The sequence below is a fragment of the Vicia villosa genome, linkage group LG6 (assembly GCF_029867415.1).
Source record: "Vicia villosa cultivar HV-30 ecotype Madison, WI linkage group LG6, Vvil1.0, whole genome shotgun sequence".
In the NCBI taxonomy this organism is placed as follows: domain Eukaryota; kingdom Viridiplantae; phylum Streptophyta; class Magnoliopsida; order Fabales; family Fabaceae; genus Vicia; species Vicia villosa.
In genome coordinates, this window is record NC_081185.1 from 127,281,004 (window position 1) to 127,296,811 (window position 15,808).

At 32.7% G+C, this 15,808-nt stretch overlaps 1 protein-coding gene and 1 non-coding gene across 2 annotated transcripts; both read right to left on the reverse strand.

Moving 5' to 3' along the window:
- Window positions 1–5,412: 5,412 nt before the first annotated feature.
- On the reverse strand, window positions 5,413–5,496 carry TRNAM-CAU (transfer RNA methionine (anticodon CAU)). The gene is given in 2 exon segments: window positions 5,413–5,448; window positions 5,459–5,496. It is a non-coding gene; the product is annotated as a tRNA-Met (tRNA).
- Window positions 5,497–11,924: 6,428 nt separating this feature from the next.
- On the reverse strand, window positions 11,925–14,405 carry LOC131612314 (ALA-interacting subunit 3-like). The gene is made up of 8 exons (XM_058884113.1): window positions 14,235–14,405; window positions 13,785–13,843; window positions 13,386–13,460; window positions 13,164–13,280; window positions 13,014–13,084; window positions 12,634–12,934; window positions 12,244–12,533; window positions 11,925–12,145 (listed from the first exon to the last, which is right to left on the reverse strand). The coding sequence occupies exons 1-8, from the start codon at window positions 14,293–14,295 to the stop codon at window positions 12,085–12,087; spliced, it is 1,035 nt and encodes a 344-aa protein (XP_058740096.1). The 5' UTR covers window positions 14,296–14,405; the 3' UTR covers window positions 11,925–12,084.
- Between the last annotated feature and the right edge of the window lie 1,403 nt (window positions 14,406–15,808).

Consider the following 15,808-nt stretch of genomic DNA (forward strand, 5'->3'; position numbering starts at 1 on the left):
TTGTTTTGGTTAGATATGATTGACATTGAAAAGGAACATATATATAAGACTTAGGGAGAATTAATGTTGCCGTTGTTATGGTTTTGCGGTCACGGACGGCTATGGTCCGGCTTGAATAATAATTTAACCATTATCATAGCTTGGAGACTATAGGAAATAACGTAATGTAAACAAAACAAGATAAAATGCACAAGGATGTTTCATTCTTGTAAATATATCTGCACTCTGACTAAATCCAACTCGATAAACGGCTGCGAATCTTTATAAAGACTTTGGATTATATATATATATATATATATATATATATATATATATATATATATATATATATATATATATATATATATATATGGAAAAATGGGGCCTCATTTTAAAAGGTGTAGTTAGGAAATTATGATACTGCCCTATTATAATATATATTTATGATCGAAAATAATTAACAATTAATTTTTTCTGGCTTAATAGTTAAGGCTTTGCTTGGATTCTTTTCTTGGAATTTTCACTGTCATCAATAAATAAAAGTTGAGATTTTTAATTAAATTTTATTTTTAATAGTTACTTATTATATCTTTTATAATTTTAATTTATTTTAATATAAAATTTAGATATTATAATTTAATATTTAAAAGTTTATGATATAATTAACTTATTTATTATCAAATTTTTATGATGAAAACAAATTCATTATCATTTATGTTTTGATTTATTATTTTTTTATCATAGATGTTGTTTAAACTTACCCCTAAACCCTAAATTATTCATATAAAAATTTGATGTGTGTTACAAATAACAATAACATCTTATTAAAAAGTTTAATAAAATTTTATAAACTCGACCTAGTCATTAAAAATTATTAGTTTGAATAAATAAAACCATGTAATTTGAGTGGTGTATGACTAAGGAAAAAATGAATGTTCAAGATGAGGATTTGAGATACCTTAAAATATGAGTGGATGCATTAAAACGAGGAACAAGAAGCTTTAAAATGAATTGGCTTAGATGTTGTATAGGATGTCAGGTCGAGTGTTGGTGAGATATAAAAATGTGCCAATAAGCCTTCTATAAGATGTAGGGTTTTATAAAGGGTTTCCATCACCAAATGAGAGTTTAGTGGTTGGATTGTTATGAATGGAAAATGGCACTCAAGTATATAGTGTCTTCAAGGAGTTTAATGGTGTATTTCCTTTGAATAACAACGATGCCCTTATCTGATCTTATAATTTTTGGTCAAGAAAAATCTCAATTTTAAAGTTGGGAATTTTGTCATACAATTTTCAACTAGCATAATATCATCTGTTAGAACAAGATTTGGTTCTGCAATATGTCTTTGAGTTTTATGATAACAATGAGTATGTTTGTAATGAACAATTTTGGTACTCTAATTTTTGTTGCTTTGAGCTTTCATCAAACAGGTTCTGAATCTGATGAAAGGCGTGGGCAATACATCAAAAGTATTCAAGTTCCGCATTCGCGCTACACAAGTTCTGATGAACAGTAGAAAAACGCTTCAGAAGCATCTAAAGTTATTACTCTTATACAAAGTCTGAAGAAATCAATTTGAAGACCAAGTGCTGAAAGACTCTAAAGACGCAGTTCTGAAGACTCTGAAGACTCTGAAGACTTGAAGCTCTGAAGATTCAAGTTTCTGAAGACAAATGGTTCTGAAGACCAAGTGTTGAAGACATGGTTCTGAAGACTTGAAGTTCTGAAGATCCAAAGCTTATTTTCTTTTCTTCCAACTCATGTTGTGCGCCTCTGAAGTTCAAGAAGAATAGAAGATAACGTTATGTAATATGCGGTACAAGGTACAGACGAATGTTTCGTTCCACTAGTGAGAAAGGACAGACGTTGCATATTATCTTGTCTCCCACTATAATCAAGCCTCCAATCTTTTGGAAGTTCCAGAACTACCCCCAACAGATATATTATTATATTGACTATATAAAGGGCTTGAAGACTAAAAGAGAAAGTTGCTAATTCACGATCACATCCATTCTGGAAAGACTGTTCATAGCTTTATACTCTTATGTCTAGAATTTGAAATATATCGTCTACACTCTGCTTGTGTAGAAGCACTTATACTATAAACAAACTCTGATTCAAACGATTGTTTCATTGTGCCTTGGGAAGTTTATGACTAGAGAGTCTTAAAAGTTGTTAGTCACTTGCGGTTGCTTATTTAGAGTTAGTCACCGGCGGTTGCCCGTGCAGTGTTAGTCACTTGCGGTTGCTTGTGCAAATGCAGTCACTTGCGGGTAGCTTATGCATAATTTTTAGTCACTTGCGGGTAGCCTGTGCATTGTATTATGAGTCACCGACGGTTACCCATGCAATTGTAATCAGTTTGGTTATAGTGGATTAAGACCTCGATTGAGAGAGGCGAAATCACCATGGCTGGTGGACTATACTAGCTTGAGAATTTCTCAAGTGAACTAGTATAAACATACCTTGTTCTTTCCTTCTCGCACTTTATAGTTATTATTAAGAGTAAAAAGTTTGTTGTATAAAGAAGGGGATTGTTTTTTATTAAAGTTTTGTTTGTTAAAAACCCTATTCAAATCCCCCATTTCTAGTGTTTTTCATACCTTCATCATCTACATACATTAGTAGAGCCGTAAAATTGATGCATTCTAATTTGGTATATAATGAGTGGTTTGCCCGAGATTGAGTGTACCACAATGAGGTTAAGGCTAAGGAAAATTTGAAATATTATTCTGTTATGGAATCAGAAATGGATCAGAGGTAATAGTGGATATGAGCTTCCGGTACGGCGGAATGGTGGACTGACCTGTAAGGTTAGCACTCCAAAGCTCAAGTGAGTATGTGAGGGAGAAAGTGAATTAAAATTGAATTCGAAACTGGGTACATGAAATAGCCCTATATAGATATTGCAGAGGAATGACAACCTACTATTTGTTAGGCACAAATTATAGATAACCGCTGGTTGCATCTGGAGTTTGGTTCCTCTGCACTTATCTACAGGGCAATTCTCGTGTGGTCGGCCCAAATTAGTTGTCCCCAAGCTCTTGTTTTTACGTAGCAAGGCGAGTTTTTTTGTACTAGCCTCGATGGACGATCTCTCTTTTATCTATTCAATAAGAAAATGAGTAAACATTTCAATTTCTTGGGGACTCGCGCCTTTAATGCCTGATATATTAAACTTCCTTTTGAAGGTATTCTCATTATGACCCTTGGGAACTGGAACACTCAAGTGTCGCGTGTGAGAAATTTGAAGTGTTTGACACAGTAAACTTTCTTTTGCATGGTAGCATACACTTATAAAAGAGGCAACAATGCATTTCTCAAAGTTAATTTTCTCAGTTTTCTGTTATCTCCTTTCTTTTGATATTTCAATTCTCTGTGTCTCGAAAAATAGTACGTCATGAGTCAAAATCACAGAATAATACTCGATCCTCATGGGTGGCCTCTGGTTATTCTTCAAATATTTCTATCTTTTCTAGAGAGGATAACCTTGATGGAGTCTTTCTTGATGTGGTTCCATCTTTGGATTGAGGTGTTTTGACCCGTAGTGAAAATGATCGAATATGCAACAAAATATGGCGATTTTGTCATTCCTTTTTACAAATGTCTCTTTGTGATCTTGCACCTTTGGATGACTTTTAATAATTTCAAGATGGAAGTTCTTAAGCATCTGATAGTGGCTCCATCATAACTTCATCCAATAAGTTAGGCCTATGTAAAAGTCTTTGACTACTGGTGTGAGTAATTAAATGGGAAGCCTTCTTTCATCATTTTCTTTAATCTCTTTAAAGTTCAGTTTGGCCCTGTGACTCATACGCGGGGTGGAGGATTAGTTTCTTTGGTGGCGATCGTTTAGGGCATTGAGACAATTTCTAAGATGTTGCAGTATTTTAAAGATTAGTTCTTTCTATTAACTCATACCAACCCTGGCAGTTTTGGAAACACAGTGGGATTGCGTTTCTATTGATTGGATAAAATTCTGGACTAAATTTGAAACTTAAGACTTATATTTCAATATAATTGTCCAAGTGAATCTACTATAGTCATTGAAGCAACTGGAAAACTCATCGAAATAAAACAATGAAGTCGCCATCGAACATATATTTATCCTATGCGATGGAATGGAAAATATCAAAGAAAACCAAACAATAGCTCATGTCTCAAAGAAAGGGAAAAAGTGTATGTTACGTGAAGGAAATGTATTAGCACCCCTCACGTCCGTGGTACTCCATATGATTCATTCTTACTAGTTTCTAATCCAAGGGTGTGTGTGTATCATGCAATGTGCTAAGGGAAACATGCGACGGAAAGATAAACAAATAATGGGAAACATGCAAATAAACGACAAACAAAGTAAAAGGAAAAGTCGAACAAAATAAGAAAAGAAAAGTTTGCTCGATATGACTTTCGTACCCTGTGCCTACATACCTCCAACGTGCAATGGAGAAATCAAAGCGCTGTAGTTCGACTCAAAAGTTTCTGTTTCTATCTCGATTCGCGTCTCTTAGAGAAACATAACCGAGCACCCTAAAGGAACATGCATACAAGGAACATCACAAAGATCCTAGCAAACATGACATGTGAATAGGCACACAGATAAAAATTTGTTGAGAAAACTATTTAATATGTTGCACAAACTTTCCGTTGTTAAAGAAATGTTAGTATGTTACATGTATAGATGAGAGTGGGAGGTGAATGATGGATGTTTAAGATGGAGACACTATCTATTTACTAAATTGTTGTACTATGTTGGATAACTTTTTTTCTTCTAAATCTCAAAGTAGAAATATGGGTTTGAAGACTAACCCTAAATGTGAGTATCATATTAAAGATGTTTATCCGATTGCTTACCCTAGATTTGGAGAGTGATTTCATAGTTCATATGGAATGTGTTTATTGATTAACTTATTTTTTATTAAAACATTCTTATTTATTGTATCTAAATTTATTTAGTTATTTTATTAATTAGTACTATCTTTATTTTTTTTATAAGGCGTTTTAAACTTTTCACAAATGTTAAGGAAAGTAATAATTGTTGTATGAAAATGAAAAATTATAAAATTTTTTATAAAATTATTCTTCATTAATGACATGTGGAAAATAAATTTATATAATTGAAAGGAGAAAAAATAATAAATATTTAAAAATATAATAGGAAAAATATTATTAATTATTCATTAGAAGTGTAAAATGACATATTTAAATATAATTTTTTTCCAAAACGATTTATAATAAAAACCTGAGAGAGTACATTATAACTAATAAAAAAATAAAAAGATAATACTTATTTTAATATTAAAACGAGGTATGTTTGTGTGTCTTAGAATTTTCAGAGTCAATTTAAGTGGGACAAAATCAGTAATAGTTTTAATTGCGTATCTTAGAACTTTGGCAGAACAATGAAGTTAAAAAAAATGCTAAAACGTATTGTGGGGTGAGAGAGGCTCGAACTCTCGACCTCAGGATTACTCTCAGCTATGAGACCTACGCGCTAGCCAACTGCGCCACCACCCCTTGATGCTTCTATCTTCCGACACGTTTTTCAACATCTTCTTCTGGGTTCTTTTTCTGCGTCCAAAACAACCCAATCGAACTGTAATTTACATTCAGATATTGTTTCTTTCCCATTCAATTTCATATCAACACCCACCCTAACTACTTTACTTTACTATATTAATTAGGGTTTCATTCTCAACTTTCTTGTTATTACAAAACCCTTCAAGAGTTTGCGAGAACGAAACTAAGGAAGGATCTAGGACTTTATAATAGAATAGGTTTTCACAGTAAATAAATTATATAAAACATTAATTTGAAGAATATATTTATATTTTCTAAATTATGTTTAAAGAGTTAAATAATATTAGTTAGCATTTTTAGTACAATTTAGTTACATTTTTCGTTAATATATCAATTATTATTAGCTTATAAAAAATATAATTTTTTTTTGTTTGTTTATAAGCTATTGGGAACTTGGTCTTGCAAATTGCAATAACATATCAAGAAGATGTATACAATAATAATGTTTTTGTAAACTAAGAATATAATTATTTTGTTAAAAAGAAATAAAAGATTCTATAATGTCAACATTATCCATAGTGGGACCTAAATTATTATAGAGGAATACGATATTCTCATTGTGCTCCATGCATCTTAACAAATGTCAATGTCCCTGCTCCTTCTTCACCCACATAATATATAGTGATATCTATCCTTCTTCAAAGTGTCTAAGATAATTTCGATTTATCTATTATTTTTTTCATTTTTTTTCCTCTACTAATCACCATTCCACAGTCCAATTTTTTAAACTTTATATAAAATCTGTCTCTTATTTTTTTTCCAAACTCAATTCCTTCATTTTCTTTTATAAGACATAATTCTAATGATATAAGTTCTATATATCAATTCATATATCCTAATAATTTCTAATAATATAATAATGTTTGAAATATAATTTTATTTTATGTTTTGATTATTTGATTTCAATTATTATTTTAACATATCTTTGTAGAAAGTGTATCAACTAATCCAATTTATTAGATTATATAAAATTATTTTCTTTTAACTATTTTATCCTCTATCTCTAATAAGAAATATTTTTGTGAAAAATAAATTATTTATTTTGTAAAAAATGTGATATTTAAAAAAAGCAAGTATGTGTATTTGATCATAGATAACATTCTACTTATTAAAAGTATTGAATATTAGAAATAGACAATAACATTCTACTTATAAAACATATTGAATATTAGAAAATAAACTACTTATTTTTTTAGTAGGATGCGAGTCTATAAATTAAATAACATTCAATTTAAACACAGAAATTCATATAGAAAATAAAGCATTTATTTTAAATAATGCGATGTTCAAATATGCAAATTTATGGATTTCGTCATTGTATTTGTTAAAAGCATAATACGTGACAATTCTTAGTGATTAAGAATTGTCGGAGGCTTTAGAGTGTGTTTGGAAGAGGTAATTGAAAATTTTAAAGGAATTTAAAATTCAAACCAATTTAAATAATTCAATTGAAATTCATTCATTTTTAAATTATTTTGTTTGGATGGAGTATTAAGATAATTCATTGTTAGAATTTTGGGGTTATTTTTATAAAATTTAAGTTTTTTGAAGCAAATTAAAAAATTGAAAAGTAGGGACCAAATTGCAATTTTTAAAAATTTGAAGGACCAAATTGTAAAATTTAAAATTTATTAAGGACCAATTTGCAATTTTTTGAAAATTTTTAGAGTGTGTTTGGATGAAGTATTTTAATGAGGTAATGTAATGTTTTGAGGGAATTTAAAATGATTAGCACAAAATTTATTGTTTGGATACATAAATGAAGAATTGTTAAAATGAAGGAAATTTATGGAGTATTTTATCTAAGTTAAATTTAATCATTTTGAAATGACACCAAAAATCAAAGAATTTGAAATTCCTTCCTACTCTATAAAATGTATTTGTTACTCTTATTTCTTCAAATTTTACAAATTAGTCCTCATACTTTCCAAAATTATAAAATTGACTCTAAAAATTTTCAAAAAATTGCAAATTGGTCCTTAATAATTTTTAAAATTTACAATTTGGTCCTTCAAATTTTAAAAAATTGCAATTTGGTCCCTACTTTTCAATTTTTTTAATTTGGTCCAAAAACTTAAATTTTATAAAAATAACCCCAAAATTCTAACAATGAATTATCTTAATACTCCATCCAAACAAAACAATTTAAAAATGAATGGATTTTAATTGAATCATTTGAATTGCTTTGAATTTTAAATTCCTTTAAAATTTCCAATTACCTCATCCAAACACACTCTTAGGGTCAATTTTGTAATTTTGAAAAGTATGAGGACTAATTTGCAAAATTTTGAAGAAATAATAGTAACAAATACATTTTATAGAGTATGAAGGAATTTCAAATTCTTTGGTTTTTGGTGTCATTTCAAAATGATTAAATTTAACTTAGATAAAATACTCCATAAATTTTCATCATTTTAACAATTCTTCATTTATGTATCCAAACAATAAATTTTGTGCAAATCATTTTAAATTTCCTCAAAACATATCATTACCTCATTAAAATGCTTCATCCAAACACACTCTTAGGGTTTGTTCTAGGATTTAGAGCTAACTCACTAATAAGTGTCAAATTGTAGTTATAATTGTATATAGTTTTGTGGCACTTAACGACTTATTTTGTTTGAATATAATAAATAACCTTCAACTTGTATGTAAATATGTATATATTTTGTTATTGTGTAAATATTGTGTATAATTGCATTATCATGTAAATATCATTGAGTTTGATTGTTTTTATCTCATTTTTTGTAGGTATTCAAGCAATGATATTTGGTCATTGTAATATAGAGCTTTGAATAAGCTTTTCAATGCTTCTGTCCGTACGTAAATCAGAGTTACAATTCTCAAGTTATGGAGAAAACAAGAGCTGATTTTTTCTCTCGAGACAACAGGGAGCGCGCTTAGCGTCCACAGAGCTGGCTAAGCGCGGCTTGCGACTGTGATACACTATAAATTCATTTATACATCATTTTTTTTAATGGTTTTGGGGTTTTTCACTCCCAACTCCATCAGACCTATTGTTGGAGATTAGAGGCTTAGAAACCAACATTGGATGATGCATCTTGATGATTCGGAGTCAGATTTGCATCAATGCTTGAGACATCAACATGGGTGCTTGTTCTTCTTCTCTTTGTATTCTCTATTGTTGGGGTTTGTATGTAAGTTTACTCTTATTTTATGTATATTTGTTGATCATGATGTTGTATGATATCTATTTTACAAATCTTTATTGATGTTGTTCTTTATTCGCAGGTTTGCTACAAAAATATTGTAGCAAATTGGTAGCAATTCTCAAGCAGATTCGTAGCAAATATTTAAGGCATTGGACGAAGAAGGAGAGGACGTGGCGCATGAATCATTTGTGATTGGCCAGTAAAACGTGTGGACCCCCTTCTGAATCGTGTTTCTAAGGCGGAGAGGAACTGTTGCCAAGAGATGTTGTGGTGGTTGCGGTACATCCACTGGTATCAAGCAAGGGCGGCTCCGTCGAGATAGAAAGAAGCAATCGTGATCCTCTCTGTAACACTCCATATTTTCATAATTTAATTTAAAATTAATTTAATTGAATTATGGGGAATTATTTGGAATTATTGAGAATTATTGAGAAATAAGCAAATGGGCTTAAGTCGTGATTAGTAAAGAGGGGGTGTATTGGTAGGCCCTATTACTAATTAAAATGGTTTTATTTTATTTTCCACAAAATAGAGGGATTGTGAGAAAAAGAATAATAGAACCAAGGAGAAGAGAAAAAGCTAAACGTGAAAAGAGAAAAGAAGCAGAGAAGTGCGACAGAGGAAGAGCGAAGAATCAACCTTCAGGTAAGGGGGGACTCTTCCATTTATCTTCTATTATGGGGTTATAGATAGTAGGATAGATTGAGCATGTTTGTTTGTATCAATTGAGTTACGTTTAGGTTTTAGGATGTTAGGTTAGGGTTGGGACAATTTGATGAAAGTCACACGATTTGGTTAATTCTGGATGTTAGATACGAATATGATGTTAATAGATGCTTATTGTGTGCTGGATGTGTGTTATAGTATGTATTGTTTTACTGTACGTGAAATCTGGTAAAAATGGAATCGGTTTGGTAATGATTCGGTGAAATAAGGACAAAATTGTAGGCTATTTTCTGCGATTCGGATTCCTGGAAATCGCCAGTTCGAGCCGCGTCCAGGGGTTGGCGCCACGAACTGCTTGGCAGAAAGCCAGGAAGTTTTGATGTATTCAGTATGCGCCGCGAGCACATGGTTGCGCCGCGAAGGCGTACTTCTTTTCTCGTTCCGCGCCGCGAACACATGTTTGCGCCGCGAAGTGCTTGGCAGAAGGTTAAGGAATTTTTACTCGCTCAGTTCGCGCCGCGAACCAATGTTGGCGCCGCGTGCTGTTAGTGACAGACCATTTTGGAAAGTTTTAAAGAGGCATAACTTTCAAACCGTATGACAGTTTTTAATGTCGTTCCGAGCGCGGCGGAGCTAATTAAATGATTTATACGATAAAATGGTGTTTTGAGTCGTGACTCGATTTATTTTTAAAACACTCAAATTTTATTTGGTTGTGGTGGTTTACGTGTACAGGCACATTAATGAATGTTTTACCTGTTATGATGTTGTGGTTGTAATTGGTGTTTGTTATACATACATTGTTGATGTAAAATATGTATTTTATTATGGTTGAGAAATAGCATAACTGTGTGTGGCTATTGATTATTGTGTTGGTTGATGATTATGACATCTGGTTGTTTAATGTGATGATGAGCATGTTATGGTTGATACATGCATTTCATAATCATTACGTGGCTGATCCTTGACGATGATGGATCAGTGGTAGCTAATTCCCATCGTGAGGAATTAGTGAGTGGGTGTCGCCGTATACTTGACGATGGTGGATCGGTGAGATGGGTTATCCCATATTTTGGTACCACATGCATGTAGTTGCATTGCATTAGGTTACTTGTGTTATTATAACATGAATGGAAGATTGTCCAATGTTATAGTACGTGTGATTGTGTATTGGTTGTGATTAATTGTGTGTTTGGGAATCTGATCGTAACTATAATTGGGTGAATGATATGTGATTGATATTTTATTATCTATATCTTATAACATTAGTTAAATGTGAATGAGACTCACCCTTACTGTTGTTATTTTTCAGATTGAAGAGTAGTTCTTGTACTTGGTGAGGATTAGCTCGTCAAGTAATTCGTTAGAGTCGGTTGGGTCCGTGTCATGATCTGGTCGTGTAACACTGGGAACGTTGTTTAGAGTTACTTGTTAAACTCTTTTTATTTGGGTGGATTGCTTATGTTGGTGTTTTAAGTCTATGACTGGTTGTTTTATTATTCAGATGTTAAATATAATTCCGCTGTGTTAACATGATGATCTGAATAAGTTTGGTTTGACGTTCTCTTTTTTGGCATGACATGAGTATTGTTTTAAATAAATGGAAGTTGTAATGCCCTTTTCTTGTTTTACTCTGATTATTGTTAAATATTTATGCGGGGTATTAGAAGGGTGTTACACTCTCTTCTTCCAGAGTCAGATGATAAGTAAATAATTGAGAGATTTTAAAAATCCAACCGTGCGTGTCCGTGCCGTCGAAACGGGGAACGTCCAATTTGAGCCAGGGGTGGTTGGAGGATTCAACGGAGGTACGCAACGAACCAGTAACAGAAGGAGAATCCTCAATGCATTTGTGCATTGCTTCAAGCTGCGATGTGAGAAAAGCGATCTGCCGGTGCATGTCATCCATGCCATCGGGTGGAGGAGGAGCCATGGGAGGGAGATGCACACAATGAAAGCACCAATGTTATATCTCAGAATTATAAGGCCTGGGTTGCCTCCTTAAGAATGAATATAGAGAAGAAGGAGAACTGCAAAATATTTCATTGATACTTAGATTTGGAAAATACAAGGGAAAATATCTAGAGGGTCTAAACAGAATCGAGCTAAGGATATGACAACAAGGAAAATATAACAGATTAGTGGTGACTCACAGGTTCTAGAAACAACATGAAATGGTAATCTATTTGTAAACTATGTGATCCTTGAACCTAATTGGCATCCTTCTATTACGTGTAGGCCTTTCCTTAACAGGCCCAATATTATTAGCAGCAATAGGCCTATCTTTAGAACTAGGACTTTTAACAAGTACTGGGGTACTCCAACCCCATTACAACCAAAACAAACTTAGATTTGGGTGGGTTTGAATTTTTGTCATGCCTAGTCATATGTATGATACGACGACTTATTTTAAGGTACTTAAACCATTTTTCATACATATAAATTAAATATGATTATATATATAGCATTTGTGAGTGAGCAAATATGAAATCTTATATGGTAAATATGTTATGCGTGGATCTAAAATTCAATAAAAATATATATAACATTACCAAGTACTCCTCAAAATGGCCTATTTATAATTTGCCACATACTAATCTATCAATATCATACATCAAGATTAGAGTTAAATCATGAAGCACACAAGCCTCATGGAATATCCTTTCTTAAGGTTAAATATCCAATATCATCTTCTCAGAGATTCATGATTTCTATTCCAAGACAGGTATGTTGGATCTCCAAGGGGTCTGCATATACACAACAATATAAACAATGTCCTCAATTAAGCACTAACATAGAATAATCCAATGATGATGAAAATAGAATGGGTAGAATTTTTCCTAACCTTGGATTCATCATATACATAATTAAGAAGACTAGAGAGTACAACCAGGAAAGGCCACCAATGAGAATATATGCAATCCCCAAGAAGTCATTTTTTCCACCAATCCATGTTGTGGTTGACAGAACCACACTCTTCCTTCCTCCAAACTCATATGTATTATAGTTGTTCTTGATTACGATCGTTATTTTATCGTTAACTTCAAGATCAACTTCAATCTTCCCATATAACTTTCTGAAAGTAGGCAGTGCTGCTGTTCTCATCCAAACAATCAAATCCTCTTGTTCACTCAACTGTTCCATTCCACCACATTAACACAAATATTAACTTTCTTAACAAATTTCGTCAGAAAAACAGAACATAAACATATTTAACCCGACAAAATTTACTTACAGGTATGCTCTTATTGAGTCTAGCACCTCCAATCAAACCACTAGACTGAAAATTCTTAGGATAAACATTAGACCCGAATTTGGCCATTTTGTCACTTTTCCATGCTATGTTCTTTTTGTTGATCACCAAGTGCTTATTATTGTTTGAAATTCTGTATGTGTCATTAAACAAACTCCACGCAATAAGGCCACAAGGAACAATTGGTTGACCATTTGGAGTATAGTCTTCAGGATGGCATGTGCCCAATTCATTTGCTTCTGCCTTACTCCTCAGTTGTTTATCATCTCTATTTTTAACATATCTGCAACCAAATATCATCCAAATCCAGAGCAATTAGGGACCGTTCGTAACGTGTTTAAAAGTGATTTTGATACACGTACCGGCGATGGTTCTGGTAAAAGTTACCAAGTTGATAATATACATAGATTGGAGCTTTCATTCTATTCTTAACCTGCAAAATTTTGCACAAATTACTTCACAGGAGTCACAGCTTAAACAATTATTATATAAAACAAAGGAACTATACTAACAGTGAAGTTCACGGTGCAAGTTTTGTTAATCCTATCATTTTTTATATACGCCATTGCGTCGTGACTATATAAAGACGGAAGGCATTGATCGTCATATCGGAACGGAACTTCAACTACCTGCATCATAATTTTTTGTTCAATTTCAAATACACAATCAATTTGTTCACTAAACTGATTCAATTTGATACTATATATAAGTAGATTGAAAACTTAATTTCATACACGTTCTGATGCAAACAATGAAGCAACCCCAATAGGAATGAAAACAAGTCCTATAAATGTAAATATTGAAATGACCTGGAAGGGAAAAAAAGCAAAAATAACTGAGTTAGAGGCTTAGAGCAAGAAAATAATTACACACTCTGAAGCACCGAAACCTCGGAAAAAATGTGTGTCCGTGTTAGGGTCAATGTTTAAAACTGATAAAGACATCTGTTATTACATTTAATTTTTTTTTAATTATTACTAGAGTCAACATATCAGTGTCGGTGTCATATTTCTGGTGTTTGTTGTTCATATATTAGACATGAGAGTGTAGACAAAGGTTAATAGTATTAGATAGCAATGTATGATTTTGTTGTAAAACTAAACTAAACTATGATGTGATGTTTGAAGATATACCCATCCAGGTGTTAGAATTGGTTGCCATGCAGGAAGTTCTTGCTGTGAGAATTTAGAATCTACCATCAATAAAAAAAATTATGAGCACAAATAGTTAAAATAAAGAGAAAAATACCATTATATTAATCTATGTAGCACCTTTGAAAAAGGTGTGTCTCTGCCAAACACATTGACACTTGTGAATTATGATTTTTTTTTTTTTTAAATTATAGCTGCCATGTCAGTGTCATGTTCGAGGTGTCCGTGTTTCATAGATATTAACAAAAGAATAGTAAGAAATTGAATTTAAACCTAATTCAACTCTAGAAGCGGGCGCATTAGAGGGTTTTGTAGAACTAAATCTATAATTTGGTAAATATTTAGGGTTTTTCATTAGTAATAATTTACCATTTTCCACAATTTAAAACCCTAAATTGAAATGAAAAAAGATTAGAGGGAAGAAGTGATAACATTTGGGTTTCCTGGAAATATTCTTGGATTGTCCATAACTGGATGAAGGTTGTATAGCCATAGCAAATAAACTCAATGTGACTGAAAATGAAAATACAAAGCAATTTGGTTGGAGAATGAACGTGATTAAAAATATGACACAGAAAATGTGATTAATTCTGAAGATGATGAAAAAAAAACAAAAAAAGTTGGAGTTAGTTTGTTTTTCTATTTGTTTCACTATATTTACATTTTGCGTAAGGTTTTTGTCTATCTGTATCAAAACGGAAAATTTGAGTTGTCACGCGTTTGCATATTGGTGTTAGTTAGAGAATGCAAAGTGCAACTACCAGTCATCATCAAACACTATAATCGTAACTCCAGCGTTTCGTCCTAAAAGTGAAGACGTGCACTTATAGAAACGGATGGAGAGAGAAGATATAAGTTAGTATAGGGAAATTGGCCCACTAAGGTACACTTTTTAATCAAAAATAATTATTGTTAACACTAAAAAATATGGACAATATATTTGATAATTAAACTATTTTTTATTAATTAAAACACCATTTCAGTCTCGGTGTAAATTTGTATTAATTAAAAATGTTAGGCATCATCTCATGTTATTGTTGGGAAAAAAAAATTAAAATAACCATGTTTGATAAAAAATATACAAGAAAAACCATGTTTTCGGGTAAATTACCAAACTGTCTAGGTTTGGGACTGAGTAGAAGTGAATGCGCCAGACCATTTGGCGCATATATACACAACTAGCCAATCCATTTGGCGTAAACCCTAAAAAATTAGGGCAAATGGGAGTAGCAAATCCAATTGGCGCATGCACTCCTATAACAACACATAGGCGCCATTTCATTTGGCTACTATGTGTTGTGTCTTTTTTTTTTAAAATTTTACTTGTTTCCGGTATTTTCGCACACCGGTTCGGGTATATATCTGATAAATCGATTCTGGAAAGGGTCTGAAAAATATATTTTGGAAAAACAGAAGAATATGTCTGAATAATGTTTGCCTTGGCAATTTCGGTTATTCACTAAAGCACAATTTATTGATGAAAAACGGAGGCAAGGTTACAAGAGGCGGTAAGCGAAACTGATACGTTGCATTAAAAAAAAATACAGATTATACTAAACTTGCGACGTTGTCGAGCCACGATTAGGGCATCTTTTGATATTGTGCCCCACCTGACGGCAAATGCTGCATTTTCGTTCCATTTTGTCGCGGACGTCCATTTCGGTTCTAATCCGTGTACTATTGGGACGCCCTTTTTTCTTTCGCCGCATTGCGTCGTTGTGCCAAACTACCTCTCCTTCATACTCAGGCCAGTAATCCTCCTTGGCCACCACAGGAAACGCAACACTGTAAACTCTGAGCAATGTCTGAGTCTTGTAAATCGGAGACAGTAGTGATATAGCGTCGCGGTGGGCATACGCACATGCAGCTATGACGTGTGAGCAAGGCATACGAAAAGCTTGAAACCTTCCACAGTCGCACCAATCTTCGTCAAGAAGAACCCTATATTGTTGCCTTGGCAGTCCCTCATTGTGGTCAATTGTCTCGCGCACACTGAACGTGCGATT